The sequence below is a fragment of the Caretta caretta genome, chromosome 4, assembly GCF_965140235.1.
Source record: "Caretta caretta isolate rCarCar2 chromosome 4, rCarCar1.hap1, whole genome shotgun sequence".
In the NCBI taxonomy this organism is placed as follows: Eukaryota; Metazoa; Chordata; order Testudines; family Cheloniidae; genus Caretta; species Caretta caretta.
The window spans coordinates 137,733,306-137,749,013 of record NC_134209.1 but is presented as its reverse complement, the minus strand read 5'-3'; the positions used below and the strand labels follow the sequence as shown (position 1 = coordinate 137,749,013).

Genomic DNA, 15,708 nt, shown 5'->3' with positions numbered 1-15,708 from the left:
TTGTGCCTTTCCTTTCTGATTTTTGTCCCTACATGCCTCTGATATCTCTTGTACTCCCCCTTAGCAATTGATCCATGTTTCCCCTTTTTGTAGGATTCCTTTTTGATTTTTCAGGTCACTAAAGAGCTTCTGATGGAACTATGTTGGCCTCTTCCTATCTTTCCTTTGCATCAGGAATGTTTGTGGTTGTGCCTTTAGTATTGTCTTCTTGAGAAACCGCCAGCTTTCCTGAACTCCTTTTTCCCTTAGATTTTCTTCGCATGGGACTTTACTTACCATTTTTCTGAGTCTATTAAAGTCTGCTTTTTTTGAAGTCCATTGTCCTTATTCTGCTGCTCTCACTCCTTCATATAATTAAATCTATCGTTTTCACTATCGCTTTCACCCAAATTGCCTTCAGTCTTCAGATTCGCTACCAATTCCTCCCTGCTAGTCAAAATCAAGTCCAAAAAGGCTGTCTCCTTGGTTACTTCCTCCACTTTCTGGAACAAAAAGTCTCCAGTAAATTCCAGGAACTTAACGGAGATTTTGTGTTTTGCCCCATTACTTTTCTAACGGATGTCTGTATAGTTAGTCTCCCATTAGTACCAGGGCTTGTGTTTGGATTTTTCTGTTTGTTTTAAAAATGCCTCATCCATCTCTTCTTCCTGATTTGGTGGTGTATAGCAGACCCCTATCCTGACATCATCCCTATTTTTACCCTTTTTATCTTTACCCAGAGACTCTCAATTGGTCTGCCTCTTACCTCCTTGTGGGCCTCAGAACAAGTGTATATATTCTTGATGTATAATGCAACACCTCCCTTTTACCTTGGCTTTCCTTCCTAAACAAGCAATACCCCTTTATACCAATATTCCAGTCATGAGGCTTATCCATCCAAGTCTCTGTGATGCCAATTAAGTCATAATTTTGCTTAAGTAATAATACTTCTAGTTCTTCCTATTTATTCCCCAAACTCCTTGCATTTGTGTATAGACATCTAAGATCTTGAGCAGATTCCCCATTTAGTTCTGCTTAATTAATGAAAGGGGAAATTGGGGAATATAAAATATAAGAAAGGACTTGTTTAAGAAAAGAGAGAGTGACAAGGAAAGCAAAAGGGAAAATTTATGGCCATCAGAGTTAAGGATAAGAAAGTTTTAAAAATATATTGGGAACAAAAAGAATCCTAACTATGTTAGACCATTAGTAGATGGAAATGGTAAAACTGTCAATAATAGCGTAGACAAGGCAGAAGTAGTCAATAAATATTTCTATTCTTTGTTTGGGGAAAAACATATATGGTAATCTTATATGGTGATGAATCACTTTCCATTCTAATTGTAACTCAAGAGTATGTTAAACAGCAGTTACTAAAGTTAGACATTCTTAAATCAACAGGTTTGGATAAATTGCATCCAGAAATTTTTAAAAAGCTGGCTGAGAAGCTTGCTGGGCATTCATGTTGATCTTCCATAACTCTGGAAGATGAACACGGGGGAAGTTCTGGAAGAAAGCTAATGTTGTGCTAATATTTGAAAAGGCTAAATGGGACTACTTGGGTAACTAAAGGCTTACAGCCTGACGTTGATCCAAATTATGGAACAGCTGATATAGGGATTTAATTAGTAAAGAATTAAAGGAGGTGATATAATTAATACCAATCAACACAATTTTATGGAAAATAGCTCTTGCCAAACTAACTTAATTTTTTTTATAATTAGTCTGGGTGATAAAGGTAATAGTATTGGTGTAATGTACTTCTTTAAGGTATATGGCTTGTTACCTTGCAATATTTTGATTTTAAAAAACTAGATAAATTAGAACAATACAAAATTAAAGTGGCAAACACTGAATGGATTAAAAATGAGCTGGCAGGTTGCAAAATGCATTTGGAAATAGGGAATCATCATCAATTGGGTAAGTTTGTAGTGGTGTCCCCTGGGGATTGGTTTGTGGCCCTGCCCTATTTAACATGTGTTTTACTGGTTTTTTTAATCAATGACTCGGAAGAAAATATAAAAGCATTACTGATAAGGTTTGCAAATGACACAAAGATTTTGAAGGAGTCTTAGCTTAGAAATGTTGTTTAAAAAAAAAAGAAAACCTATACAGGCAAAAGTTTCTAATGTGGAGCTGGCCCCAGTGTGTAAGTTTGCATTTGTTTTCTACGTAAAATATAAAGTTAATGTGATGGACAAATGAACTTGTAAATGTTTTCAGTGTCTTTTTAATTTATATTCTTGATTAGGTAAAATGTTGTCCTTTTAATCCTATCAGTTTGTTTGTTTTGGTTTTTTTAGTCCCTAAAGTGAACAGATTTTCAAACAAAAATTCCTGAAAATGGAGCAGTCGGGACAGCTCTGAATGAGATAGGAGGAAGAATAATATGGGATGGTTTTGAAAAATATCATGGAAGTGTGTGTGTGAGGTAGGGTTTTAACAGCTGGTAAATGAATATTCATGATAGGGGAGGTAAGGGGCAGGATTAACTGGGAGCTCTCAGATCTGGTTGAAGGCAGATTACTTCCAGGCAAAAGGCGGGGAGGAGAGTTGTCTTTCAGTTGGGTTAGCTTAAACGCAATTGGAAAACGACACAATTTTTGCCCCTCAAGACAGAAACATTGGCCTGGTCTTTACACCTTTTTATCCTAGTATTCTTTCTATGAGTTAGTTAATATAGTAATTCAGATACGATAAAATTCTAGTGAAGACAACTGTGGTAAGCATGCACCTTTTCCTCATGTGGGGACTCATCTAGAGGTCCTGTTAATTTCATAGCATAGTTGGCCAGTAGCTCCTTCGGTTTATAAAACGCAATCCTGTTGTTAGGGACACAGTCATCTACTTCATGGAGTTGTAGAATGGTACTAGGAAAGATGCCTTCTCTCTCTTCTTGTCCTTAGCCCTGAAATAAAAAATACAATGCAAACTACAAACACTTTTTAATAATATGTCTGCACATGTTATGATGATTGTGTGTTTGGAGAAACAAGGAGTTTCAGGCCTGGATGTCCAGCCTCTCTTGAATAGTTTGGTAGGGTATCTGTTTTTTAATAAAAACACAAGGATGGAGAAATGAAAGGAAATTTGTAAATGGGTTAAGTCTGATCATTACATTGTATGTTAATGCATATTACATTTGACACACACTGTACTTGAGATGTGAAAATAGCCTCAAAACACGATCAGTTCAGCTGTATTTCATTAGGTCTTTTTAAAATGAAGCTCCACTCCAAAAGGTGACTTTAAAATGTGATCATGGGGTTCCATGGCTGTGTGTTACAAACTCTCAGATCAAGTTTGTTTGGCTTGCATGTAAAAAGACAGCATTTCAAACTGCCAGCCCTGCAAATTCAGCCTGGAAGCTGAAAGTCAAGCTGTGTTCCTTTTTCAGTTTGTGAGCACCTTGCCAGTAATACTTTTACTGGCCAGATTCTGCCCTCCACCTCCACTTGGACCTGCTGGAGCAGTTTTCAGTGAGGTTCCATGAGTGTATCCGAAAACAGATTTGACCCACCATTGGGATTTAACAGTTTTGTTGTTGTGTCATCAGGAATAGTTCTGCAGTTGATCTTAGTTCTGTCATCTGAATTGGAGTAAAAGGTAGTAAATTATTTTTCATGATTAGAGTATGATTCATAAACAATGAGAGCATGGTCATGATTATATAGCCTCTCTTCTAACCATAATTGCACTTTCAAGAGTGGAATGAGGGGATTTAGGTTCACAGTATAGTGCCTCGAGCATACCACCATTATAGAGCATGTAAACCAGAAAATATTTGCACCCAATGTCATATCAGATAGAAACAAAATGTTGCATATTTGGAGAAAAGACCACTTTACCTTGCCAAGTAACTTTGCTTTTCAGCTTCTGTGGAATTGGTAATAAAAAATAGTCTTCTAAATCAGCCAATAAAATAAATGATGAGGCTCCAACATGGCGGTGGGCAAGCACAGGCGACTTGCTGCGTGGAGGTGGGTGATGACCTTGCACATGCACACCCCCACACGCACCAGGACTCAGAGGAGAGGATGCACTCAACCCTGACACAGTGCAAGGGGAGGCCGGGCGCAGAGTCCATGTCCCGGGGAGGGAGGGCTGCAGGGTGATCTCCTACCTCCCTGCAGCCAGTGGCCTGTGCTTACCGCTGCCATGCTGGAGCCACCACATTTATTTACTGACCAATAAGATTTGCAGAACTTTAAATTGTGTGTGCGGAATTTTTTTTTTTGGTTCAGAATTCCCTCAGGAGCAGCAGGTGAAGCAACTCACCAGGTTTACCAGCCCCGCCCCATATGCACCTGGTGTGGGCAAGCCGGCTCAGCCCAGCAGGATCCAAGTGTGGAGGGACCTAGTGTTGGGGGAATCTAGGTGTGGGGTGAGAGGACTCTGTGTGGGGCAATGAGGGGGGGTCCTGGTGTGGGGTGGGATCTGGATGCACAGGGATTGGGGGGGGAGGGGTTCCAGTTGCAGGGGTAATGGGACTCTGAAGGTGGATGGGACTCAGTAGGGGTGATCTGGGGGGAGAGGGGGTTGGGGCTCGGTAGGGGAGGCTGAGTGGCTCAGTGGGATGGGCTGGCTGCTGGGGGGGTGTGGCTTGGTGGGGTGGGGGTCCAGGTGCAGCTGGGTGGGGATCCAGGTGCAGGGGCTCATGGGATGGTCCAGGTGCATAGGGGGTGGGGCTCATCAGAGTGAGGATTGGAATGCAGAGGGGTCAGCGGGGGATGGTCTTGGTCAGGGGAAATGCAGGCCCAGCCGGGACTAGTAGTGAGCCCGGCGCCGGGGTAGGAGCCACTGACTAGGGTGGGCAGGAGGTGGGGCTTGGTGGGGATGACTGAGGGGCAGGGCCCTCTGGAGGCAGGCAGTGAGGCTGGATCAGGTGAGGGTTTGGGTGCAGGGGGCTTATTGGGGTGTTCTGTGTGCAGGGGGTGAGGCTTGTCTGGAGAGTGTGGGTATGGGAGGGGTCCAGATGCACAGGGGTTGGGCAGACTTGGGGTGGGTCTGATTTATCCCTCTGTTGGCTGCTCTGGGCGCCAGAAACAATGCGCCCCTGCTGCTGTGGAGGGGGCTCATGACCACTCTTAGAGCTTCCCTTTGCTTCCCCATCGGAAAGTCATTTTTCTGCAAGGAAGCAAAGAAACCTGCGCTTGACATGAATTTTGCGTGCATGCCCAGTGGTGCAAAATTCCTCCAGGAGTAGCTAGCGTGACCAGACAGCAAGTGTGAGAAATCGGGACGGGGGTGAAGGGAATAGGAGCCTATATAAGAAAAAGAACCAAAAATTGGGGCTGTCCCTATAAAATCAGGACATCTGGTCACCCTAGGAGTAGCATCAGTTTTATGTGGATTTGGGCACTACTTACCCAAAACAATGTTTGCACATCTTCCCCAACCAACAGGTCTACTTCTATGCATAAATTAAATACATGCATACACTTGCAGGACCAGTGCCTTAATGTGAATGTTCTCGTTTGATTTTTTTTTTTTTTTTTTCTTCATGGAGTTTCTAGCAACTTCAGGTATTCTGGGATGATTTCTTCACTATATAAAAACGGAATACAAATAAACACAAATTTCTTTATTCCATAGTGGTACATAAACTAATCATTCTCTTTGATCCTCTGAACTCCTCCTGCTCCTGCCCTCCCCCCTTAAAAATTTTGCAGTGTATCTGACACGAAGCAATATCCGCTTGTGCTGAGGAAGGGTAGCCAATGGGTTGGGCACTAGTCTAGGACTTGGGAGAGCTGTGTTCAAATCCCCGCCACAACACCGTGACTGTGGGTAAATCATTTAATCTCTCTCTGCTTCAGTTCCCCATCTGTAAAATGGGGATACTGCTTCCCTACTATATTGTGAGCAGAAATAGATTAAAGATAGCTGGTATTATTTTCTATCTATTGACATAGGGTGATCAAAGTAAATAATCTGTTGTAGGTTTTATCCTTAGCATATGCCCAAGATGTCCACCAGAGATCCAGAAATGCATATTTTCTTATGGTTTACTACTTAATTATTTGTCTTCTCATTGTTCTCCTATAATTTAGAAGTTTTACCTAGTAATTTAATTTGCATGACATCTAGTGCAGTAATTGTACAGTTCTTTCCTTTGGAAATTGACCTTTTACTGCTGTAATATCTTGTTCCATAGCATTTTACCCAGTCATTGAGCAAGCCAGACTTATATTTATTGATAAAATTAAATAACATTTAAATTGCATGTTCTGAAAGAAATCCTGTTTAATTAGATGCCAGTTCAGTCCTGGATGAATTTCCTCTCATGGAGGTTGCTGATACTTGTGCAAAAAGAAGGCAAAAATTTATGAAATCTTTTTCCTTTAAAAGACCATGTTCAATATGAGAAACACTTAATTTCTAAAATGGCAAAATAAATACATTGGAAAATATTTTAAAATTATGTGCTTATTATGAGCCTCTTTCTGGAAATGTACTTTTCGACAAGACCATAGTGTTTGTATGTAATACTTTGATTCATGTAAACTGAAGTGTAAACACAGAGGTTGTTGCTGAGTCTAACTTTAAATTTATTTTTGGTTAAATGAGCTTTTGAAAAATGAAATCTTACACATTCTGTGACTGCAACTCCTTTTACGCCCTGACATTTTTTAGGGTGTGGTGCGTTTTTTTGGTTGTATTTTTTTTTTTTTTAAAGAGAATAGACACAATTTACGATGGTCCATGCCCATGGAACTTTAAGCCACATTGATGATAGTGAATGACCACTTTTTGAAAATCAACGACTTGTTACAATTAGGAATAAAATGTTTGGGAAACTGAATCTTTTTTTGTAATGCCATCTCAACTTGAAATTCATCCATGGTGGTGTATAAATTGGAGAGTGCTACACGTTTGAGATGTGTTTCAAAACTGACATAAATACTCTGTATTTCATACAGATGGGGGAATGTGGGTGTGGAGATCAAGCAGGCCCCAAACTGTGGTAAGATCTGTTGTAAGTGTTGGAACAGCTTCTGATTTTGTGAGGGCCCTTTTGTCTGGAAAAGCAGTGAACCAAACTACCCAATCAGGTAGAGCAGCTGCAGGCATGAAACTCATTTTTCACATTTTTTAAAGAGAGGAAAAAGAATTCAATGCTTTGAAATTGAAGATTGGCTTCTGCATTCTTAACAGTAATTCAAGTAAGCATTTGTTAATTTTTTTTAGTATTTAAGTATACAATCTAATGCAATTTATAAATGCACATATACTTCATTCTAACTGGGTAGATAAGCTATAGTGAAGCTTTGCTGTCATGTCACCAAAAGCCAGCCTATTAGCTTTTTTTAGAAATTTTAAAATTGAGATACTTTGGCCTGACACTACTTTATTTTAGTTTTACATATGGGGGATATATATGTATTCCACCTGGGTAAACAAAGAGCCTTATCTGCAAATTCTTCCATGGACAATGGTCACCACTCTTAACTTGAGAAGAGACCATTTCTTTGGAAGAAAACTCTAGGACAGTAATAACAGGGAACAGTTGCAGAACTAACATGAACAATATCTTTTCTGCTTGTGGTGCCTGCAGGTAACTTTCAACACTGGATGTGCCATTTTCTGCATAAAATAAGTAAAAAAGGCTTAATAAAAGGCAGCTATAATCATGTTCGATAGCAGTTGAAGTCTGCTAAACTACTGCTTTCCTGATATATACAGGTTTCAGAGTAACAGCCATGTTAGTCTGTATTCGCAAAAAGAAAAGGAGTACTTGTGGCACCTTAGAGACTAACCAATTTATTTGAGCATAAGCTTTCGTGAGCTACAGCTCACATCATCGGATGCACACTGTGAAAAGTGTAGAAGATCTTTTTATCCACACAAAGCATGAAAAAATACCTTCCCACCCCCCACCCCACTCTCCTGCTGGTAATAGCAGAGAATACTTCAATCTCTCTGGTCACGCGATTACAGACATGAAAGTTGCGATATTACAACAAAAAAACTTCAAATCCAGACTCCAGCGAGAGACTGCTGAATTGGAATTCATTTGGATAAAATTGGAATTTCATTTGGATACAAATTGGATACAATTAACTTAGGCTTGAATAGAGATTGGGAGTGGCTAAGTCATTATGCAAGGTAACCTATTTCCCCTTGTTTTTTCCTACCCCTCCCCCCGACGTTCTCGTTAAACCCTGGATTGTGCTGGAAATGGCCCACCTTGATTATCATACACACTGTAAGAAGAGTGATCACTTTAGATAAGCTATTACCAGCGGGAGAGTGGGGTGGGGGGAGGTATTTTTTCATGCTTTGTGTGTATAAAAAGATCTTCTACACTTTCCACAGTATGCATCCAATGAAGTGAGCTGTAGCTCACGAAAGCTTATGCTCAAATAAATTGGTTAGTCTCTAAGGAGCCACAAGTACTCCTTTTCTTTCTGATAAATACATATAATACAAAATATTTTTTCATCAGCAAAGCAATTTAAATCTCGAACACTAATCTTATGCTACTTTAAGGAAGCCTAATTTAATTTTATGCTGAGGCTTAATTATTGACTATAACAAGTTGAAGGACAAGATAAAACAAAAGTCTTTTCTTTTCTGCTTAGCATACCACAGAGCTCTTTAAACATACAGAGAAAGAAGCTACTGTTTGTACTGTACAGAGAGCAAATGGTGAACATTAAGAAAATAGCAAGCATGTTTGAACCATGTCATCATTACAATGTCATCATTACATATTTTAAGACCTACCATGTCTGCCATTTTTTTAGCTGTTTTGTAATATGATGACCGATGGCAAAACCTCATAGCACAATAAGCCAGTTTTATTTCTACATTCATTGACTATTTCTTGCTTAACGGTGATCTGTGTCTAAACATCATTGGTTCCACTTTGCTAGTTATTGGCTAAGAGAAAAGGACAGTTATGGTATCTAAGTTGCAGGGGGTGGTTATAGTGGTAACACTGGATAACACTGAAACTACAATTCAGTAATTGTTGACTAGGATCTCTTTGGCTGTTGAATATTTATTGCTTTTATAATATGTATGGAATAAACATAATCAGTACAAATATGTATAGTGTCCTGTAATGAATCATCATACATTTTCAATCTGACATGTTTACTGAGCATTAGTAAAAGTACAGATACAATCATAACAGAAATCAAAAGGAAAATTTGTCAACCGATTAATTTATAATCCAGTTATGCACACACATTACATTTTATTGCTGAATGCTGATGGCAACTGTTGCATTCCGGGGTGCAATCCAGACCAGTAAGAGGTTGTCACCACCTGCCCTGCAATCTTGGGTCCTCACAATGCTTTGCTGTTGTAACTCCCAACCTGAGCTGCTCACAAACAGCCAGAAGTATGCAGGTCACTCCCTGAATTTATGTGTAGCTACTGTTTTGACCCCAGCAGCCTGTCAGCAACGCTTCAGTCACACTCTGCCTTCCAGCAGCCTTGGTTACTACTTGCAGAGTGACCCCCAACACACTCCCAGTCCAAAATTTTCCCCAAAAGTGTGTTCTTCATTGTCCAGCCCTTTCCTGGGCAGTTCAGATAATAGAGATCCATTGCCCCATAAGGGGTCAATATTCAACAGTTTGCTACTTTAAATGGAGTTACCAAGCAGTTCAGTTTATATTAAAAAATAAAACAAGTGTATTTAACTACAAAGAGAGATTTTAAGTGAGTACAAGTGCAAGGCATTAAAATCAGAAATGGTTATGAGAAAATGCTTTCTAGTAGTGAAAACTTAAGTTAGATTTGGTTCAAGGTAAAATCCTTACCACATGTTCCTAGCGACATTGCAGCCCAAATTCTCAGGACAGGATTCCCTCCAAAATCCAAGGGCTGGTTCCTTTGTTGTCTCAGCTGAAAGAGAGAGATCTGGAGACAGAGCTTAGGAATTTTTTGCCCCTCACTTTTATAGTCCAGTCACCCTTTGAAATGCATTTGCCTGAGGGTTACTCCTAGATAATGTTCATTCCAGCTGTAAGGACAGAGACATGGAGTCTCATGGTGAAAGAGGTTCCCTGTTTTTGTTTGTTAAAATGTAGATCGATCTGTTCCTGTCCCCCTTCATTACCAAAGAATGGCCACTTGAGGGGTGATTGGCAGTCAACTTTGATGACATCTGTCTAGAGATATCAGCTTGTCCTTTGTCTTTGAGAAACTGGTTTACTCATTTTCCAGACTTGTCTGGTATACACATTGTAGTAATAATTTCAGCTTATGTTCATAACTTTTCATACAGACATTACACAAGAATATTGATTTGTGTTGCGTTAGTTTTTTATTGATACCTCACAACAGTCGTGTAGCTGGGGGGGGGGGGGGGGAGCGGGGCAGTGGCCGCTCCCCCACTGAGCACAAGTGGCGCTTTGTGAATGTCTTGGCGCCTTTCAAATTTTCCCCTGTTGAGGGAACGGGGAGTGATCCAAAAAAAAAGGCGCCACCCACTGTGGTGCTTTTACTCACCTGGCGGTGCTCCGGGTCTTCAGCGGCGGGACCTTCCGTGCCACCGAAGACGCCCGGAGCAAGCGAGGGCTGGCCGCCGGAGCGCCGCCGGGTGAGTAAAAGTGCCGCAGTGCGTGGCACCTTTTGTTTTGGATCGCTCCCCCTGTTCCCTCCGCCTGGCTACGCAGCTGCCTCACAAGGCGTCTTTTTCACAGAGATTATTACAATAATGTGTAGGGTTTGAATACAGGGGGTGGTCTTGGTTACAACGTTATGAAGTGAATAGATTTCCCTTGATGGAACTCATTGTTGATTTATATGGAAAAATACTTTGAACATAAGATCATGAGTCTGCTGTTATTATGGGCCAGTCAGTTTTTCCCAATCTTAACAGAGTACTGGGGTAACATAAGGGTCTGCCATTAGGTCACCTTACTTCCATTCAGAGGAGTATCGTACATGCAGTTCTTTTTGAGGCCTCTGTCAAGGTCACATTGAATTACCGGCAGGGATGCTGATCACACCTACAAAACTTCATCTCATGAATAGTAGTAGTCGTCTTCAGTGACACCCTAACTTGGCATCACTTCAGCTTTCATCAGTGCAGTGGCAAAGGGGATAATTTTGTTTTATATGGGGGGAGTGGTCCATAAAAGTCTCCTATGCTACACCTGATTCTGATTTCACCCTGGTTTAAATCACGAATAACTCCTATATGTCCATGGACATCACATGAGGGTGAACTAGTGTGGGAGAAGAATTGGGACATTTAATTTATTCCATTATACTGTAATTAATTTGATAAATGATGGTTGAAATTTTAAATTATGTAGTTGTATTGAAAACTTTCTCTGTGGACATTTTACCAAGTCTTGGCTTAATTTATAGACATTTTGCAGGAGTGGGGAAAATTTTAGAAAAAGGCTATACTTACTATTTCTAAGCAAATTCTATGCAACTGTGTAAACAGGCCTGTGGCCATGACAACCTCCACTGCAGTTCTGGTTCTTTTTTTCTTAGGTAGTGTCTGTATTTAAGAGATCATAATTTTACAAGGAAAAAACCTACATGATAAATGAAATACAGGATGTAAACACAAGCCAGGTAGCTGTGTCGTTTGTATAAAATCTCAGAATGTTCCGAGCAGGAACAAACTAGCCCACATACTTTCTCATCTGTGGTGTTTTAACAGGTGAAAATACCATCGTCTAGTCTAACAGTGTCTTTATTCACTTGAGCTATTCTGAATATCTGTCATATTCAGCATATTTCAATTGTATGGTTTACAGCACATTGCTTTGGAAAGTACATATACTTAAATTTGGTGGAACAAGTTCATTTTTATGTTAATACAGACATTCTTAGCACTGAATTATTGTGTTAGTAATACACAGAATTGTACAGTTCCCTGCAGAGTGTTGTCTTCCTCTAAGTGTGAGCTGTCACAGCATGACATATTTATGCATCTCTGAATAATCTCCGAGAATGCCAATTCAAAATGTACCCAGTTCATCCTAGTTTGAAAACAACTTCCTAAACCCTTTCACCACAGATGCATGAAGGAATCCTTTAATAGCATATGTCTTTAAAAAAATACACACATTCAGTTGCATTTGATTAGGTCTGTTTGAATGTATAAAGCTGCTAGTGAACTATGAAGCTGTACAGGAACAGTTAAATGTCTGCCCTATGCAGGTTGTTAATAGGTTGTACTTACCACAAGCAGTTTTTTTTTTCTTTCTTCCCACTTCCTGTGACGTGTCTGTCACTCAACAAAACGGAATTTTAATACTGTAACTCGTACTTCTTGTTTAGTCACTGGGATCAATAGGATGTTGCAGCCTGAATAATTATAGTGCCAATGCAATTGGAAGGCAAAGTTTCTAAATGTTATGGAACTAAAAGGAAGCATATGGAAGTGTCAGAACTTTACATGCTACTGATGGAAATGCCACTAGTTGCAAGTAGCTGGTAGGAACTAGAAAGGCCCAGAGTTTCTTCCTTATATGTAATTCTGCTCATTAAAGAGTGGAAATCAGACGAGAGAATATTAATACAAGCATCTGTTATAATTGTTCACAAATCACTTTAATGACACATTGCAAAGCTGAATCACATTAAATGTGATTGTATACAACTGAGCAACTTAATATTTTGAAAAATTAACTGAAGGAAGAGGAATACTCCTAGAAGTCCTAACACTGTACTATGGATTAACTCCATTTCTTATCAGCAGGGTCTTTTATTCAGCAAAACTGTAGTGCGTCACTTCCTGCAGCATGTTCTGTTCTAGATTTTTGTGCATTTGCTATGTCTGCAACCTGAAAACTCCCTGCTCTTTGTAAGTACATGGATGGTTTATAGAAAACGAATCCTTAAACTAGAATTACCAAGTGTATATCCGTGGAAGGTTGGAGTGACTTAAAAAAAAAAAAGTGAATTTAATGCTTACAAAAAGTGATGGTTTAATAACACTGAAATCTGCAGACCTCTGTCCGCAAAACAGGTACAAATACTGAAACTTCATTACAAACATCCCATCTCGCACTGCCCCACTGACAGCTTCACTGAGGCTGCCAAAATGGGAGCCAGTTGTGATGCTAGTTCTTCAGATATGGGCATCAGTGGAAAATAGTCTGTATCCACCAAACTTGTATCACATATACTGCTAAACATTGGTTGAAATATGAATTTGAGACGATCTTTTCCCTTTTCTCTTCCCCTCTGCACCCCCCTGCCTTCCCCACCATGGGTTTTAAGGAAGCTTTTCCTGACAGTTCTCAGCTTAAGTAAAGCTTAAGTTTAAAAAATAGCTAACTGGAAAATAAGGCTGACTTAAGTGTAAAGGCTGAAAGCTTCTGTCTGCTATAGATTTGTTGAGGATTGTGTAGAAAATAATTTTAAAGGGTTACATTTTGCTGCTATTCTATTCTCACCTGTTTCTTTCTTATACCTAAAGAGTGTCAGAGACCTTTTGCCTCCTAGCTTTCTGTGGTGGTTTTGTGCATGCAAGTGCGTACGTACGTACATGCCTCCTCCTTAAGGAGGTGTGCAATGTGGCTCTAACCTTGTTAGTTCCAGAGACAGGCCTTAGCCCCAGAGTTATGAGGGGTTTGCTATAAAATTCAACACTGGCTTAAATTCTGAAACTGAACTCCCTCTCTTCCCTCCACCAGATGAGTTTAGGCCCATCGTATTTTTCCATTCTTTCTGTTAGGCCTAGTAGATCTGCTTGGGGTGGCTTTTACTTTCTCTGAATCAGACAAAAGAGACTGGTCATAAAAGAAGGGAGAACTCTGAGACTGAGGCAAAAGGAGAGTTAATGGAGAAGGATGAAGGTTAGAAGGAAAAAGGAGTGTTTGCTGGATGCTCTCAGGAGTCGGTGTAGAAAAGGATGCAGGTAGAGTATATGAAGGTATATGAAAAGAAATGGCGGGAGAGAAGGATTGTTGGCAAACGTGTTAATCTGTAAGAAGTATTAACACTGTTTACAGAGCAGGAAGGCATCAAACAAACTTAAGTCAGTTTTAAAATTTGCTCTCTACTTTGACAACATCAATAAATAGGGAATCACAGTTTTTGAGAAGACACTGTAACTACTTTATTTGTAGAGGAAAAAGCTTTAAAGGGCAAGGTGTTTTTAAAATTATGTACATTTTAACATGCATCTCACAAATTAGCTCCTAGCTTTAGCTATGAAGAATGAGATTTTGTGGAGAAACCTCGTTTTGTAAACAAAGCTCAAACGGTCTTGCTCTCCCTTTTTCCTTAAGGACTTGGTAAATATCGAGATGTTCTTGACGGCTAAAGAAGTGGAAGAATCTTTGGAAAGGCAAGAAACTATGACTTGCTTGGCTTGGTGTCATGATAACAAATCCAGGCTCAGGAAAATGAAGGTATGGAAGTTATAATGCACAAAGCTTTAACTTAATGTACTTTGTCATGGTTGTATGAACTCCTTGAATATTTGATTTAGCCAGTTGAATTTAAATGTTGGGTCTGAATGATGACTTAGCATGTACTAAACTAAAAATCCTAAGTACAAAATAAATCCCTTTAATATGCCTAAATCGGAGCAGTTGTACCCACTTACACCAAGGTTAAACTTGACCCTGAACCTAGGTCCTTTAGATGCACGATTTTTCCTTGACAAATTACAGTGAAATAACATAACAATATGACCTTGCTTTTTAATGTGATTTACAGACACTTAAGTGCAAAGGGGTATAGTCTCGTCTCGATGCATGAGGACTTATGTGCATAACTCCTTTGCATCCTGCTGAGAACATACTTCACAGGGTGTATATGAAGTTGTCTTTAACAAGTGTGGAGAGCAATTGAAATGCTAAACATATAGTCTCATGCTTAACACAGTGGGAGAAATTTACCTTATTAAAAAAGTTTTATCCAGCTATGATGACTTAAAGAAAAGAGAGCTAACTTGAAATATAAGATGCAATAATGTTAAGTTAGAATGTAGTTTTCTCAAAAAAGCTGCATGTAATCTAGTAACAAGCAAAGTACATTTCTTTCCAGCCCTTGTACACCATGAACAGAAGATAAGGAGTCACTCTGTGTTTATCCATATATAGTTAGTTTAAATTCCCTTGTCTTTAAAGTTGCTTTTTAAAGTATGCTGTAATCTTTTATAGGGCTTGCAGAAATCTGTTTTAACTGATATTAACCAAAACCCCTGCCTCCCTCAGAAAGGTGTTTTGTGTCTTCTTTGTTTTTTTTTTTAAACTAAGCGCTTTCTTTAACCAAAAATGTCTGAGTGCACTTAATGACAAGCAAAGAGTGACATTCTCTGTCACTCAGGGGCGCCAAAATGAGAACGAACCGAAGATGGGACGCAAAAGTAAATCGGCCTGTGATTACTCTAAAGAAAATGATGATCTTGTTATGGAAACCATTAAAGGAAAACCAGAATTGGTATGTAAACACTGTTGCATAATTATACTGCTCAAGAAAACCTTGTGTGATGTTAATATGTTAAGTAACTTAAGAAATTAAATCCGAAGTACCCTCAATTTTTTTCATCAGCAATATTCAATGTAAAAATAAAAACTGGGAATAAAACAACTTCCACATCCCCCCAAAAATCTATTTCTGCAAGCCCTACTTTACATAAAAGCTAAGGCTGTGAGAGATCAGAGTTGGAGGAAATCACTATGCTGCTTTTTGAAACACACAGGAATAAATTTCTGTTCAGTGTAAGGCAGCTTAGCTGCTTATTAGTGTTAACTCCTTGCCCACCTTCCTGCAAGTCTAACCAAAAGCTAA

At 39.5% G+C, this 15,708-nt stretch overlaps 1 protein-coding gene across 6 annotated transcripts in view; it reads left to right on the top strand.

Annotated features, from left to right (window-relative positions):
* Window positions 1–15,708, top strand: part of MAEA (macrophage erythroblast attacher, E3 ubiquitin ligase) — a 112,639-nt gene that overhangs the window by 65,882 nt on the left and 31,049 nt on the right. For 4 of the 6 annotated variants that reach the window (XM_075128115.1, XM_048849155.2, XM_048849159.2 and 1 more), the window contains exons 4-5: window positions 14,199–14,321; window positions 15,244–15,357. In XM_075128115.1, the coding sequence (XP_074984216.1) occupies window positions 14,199–14,321; window positions 15,244–15,357 (237 nt within the window). The remainder of the gene's footprint in view (window positions 1–14,198; window positions 14,322–15,243; window positions 15,358–15,708) is intronic. The other 2 variants (XM_048849157.2, XM_048849158.2) reach the window with 1 other exon arrangement.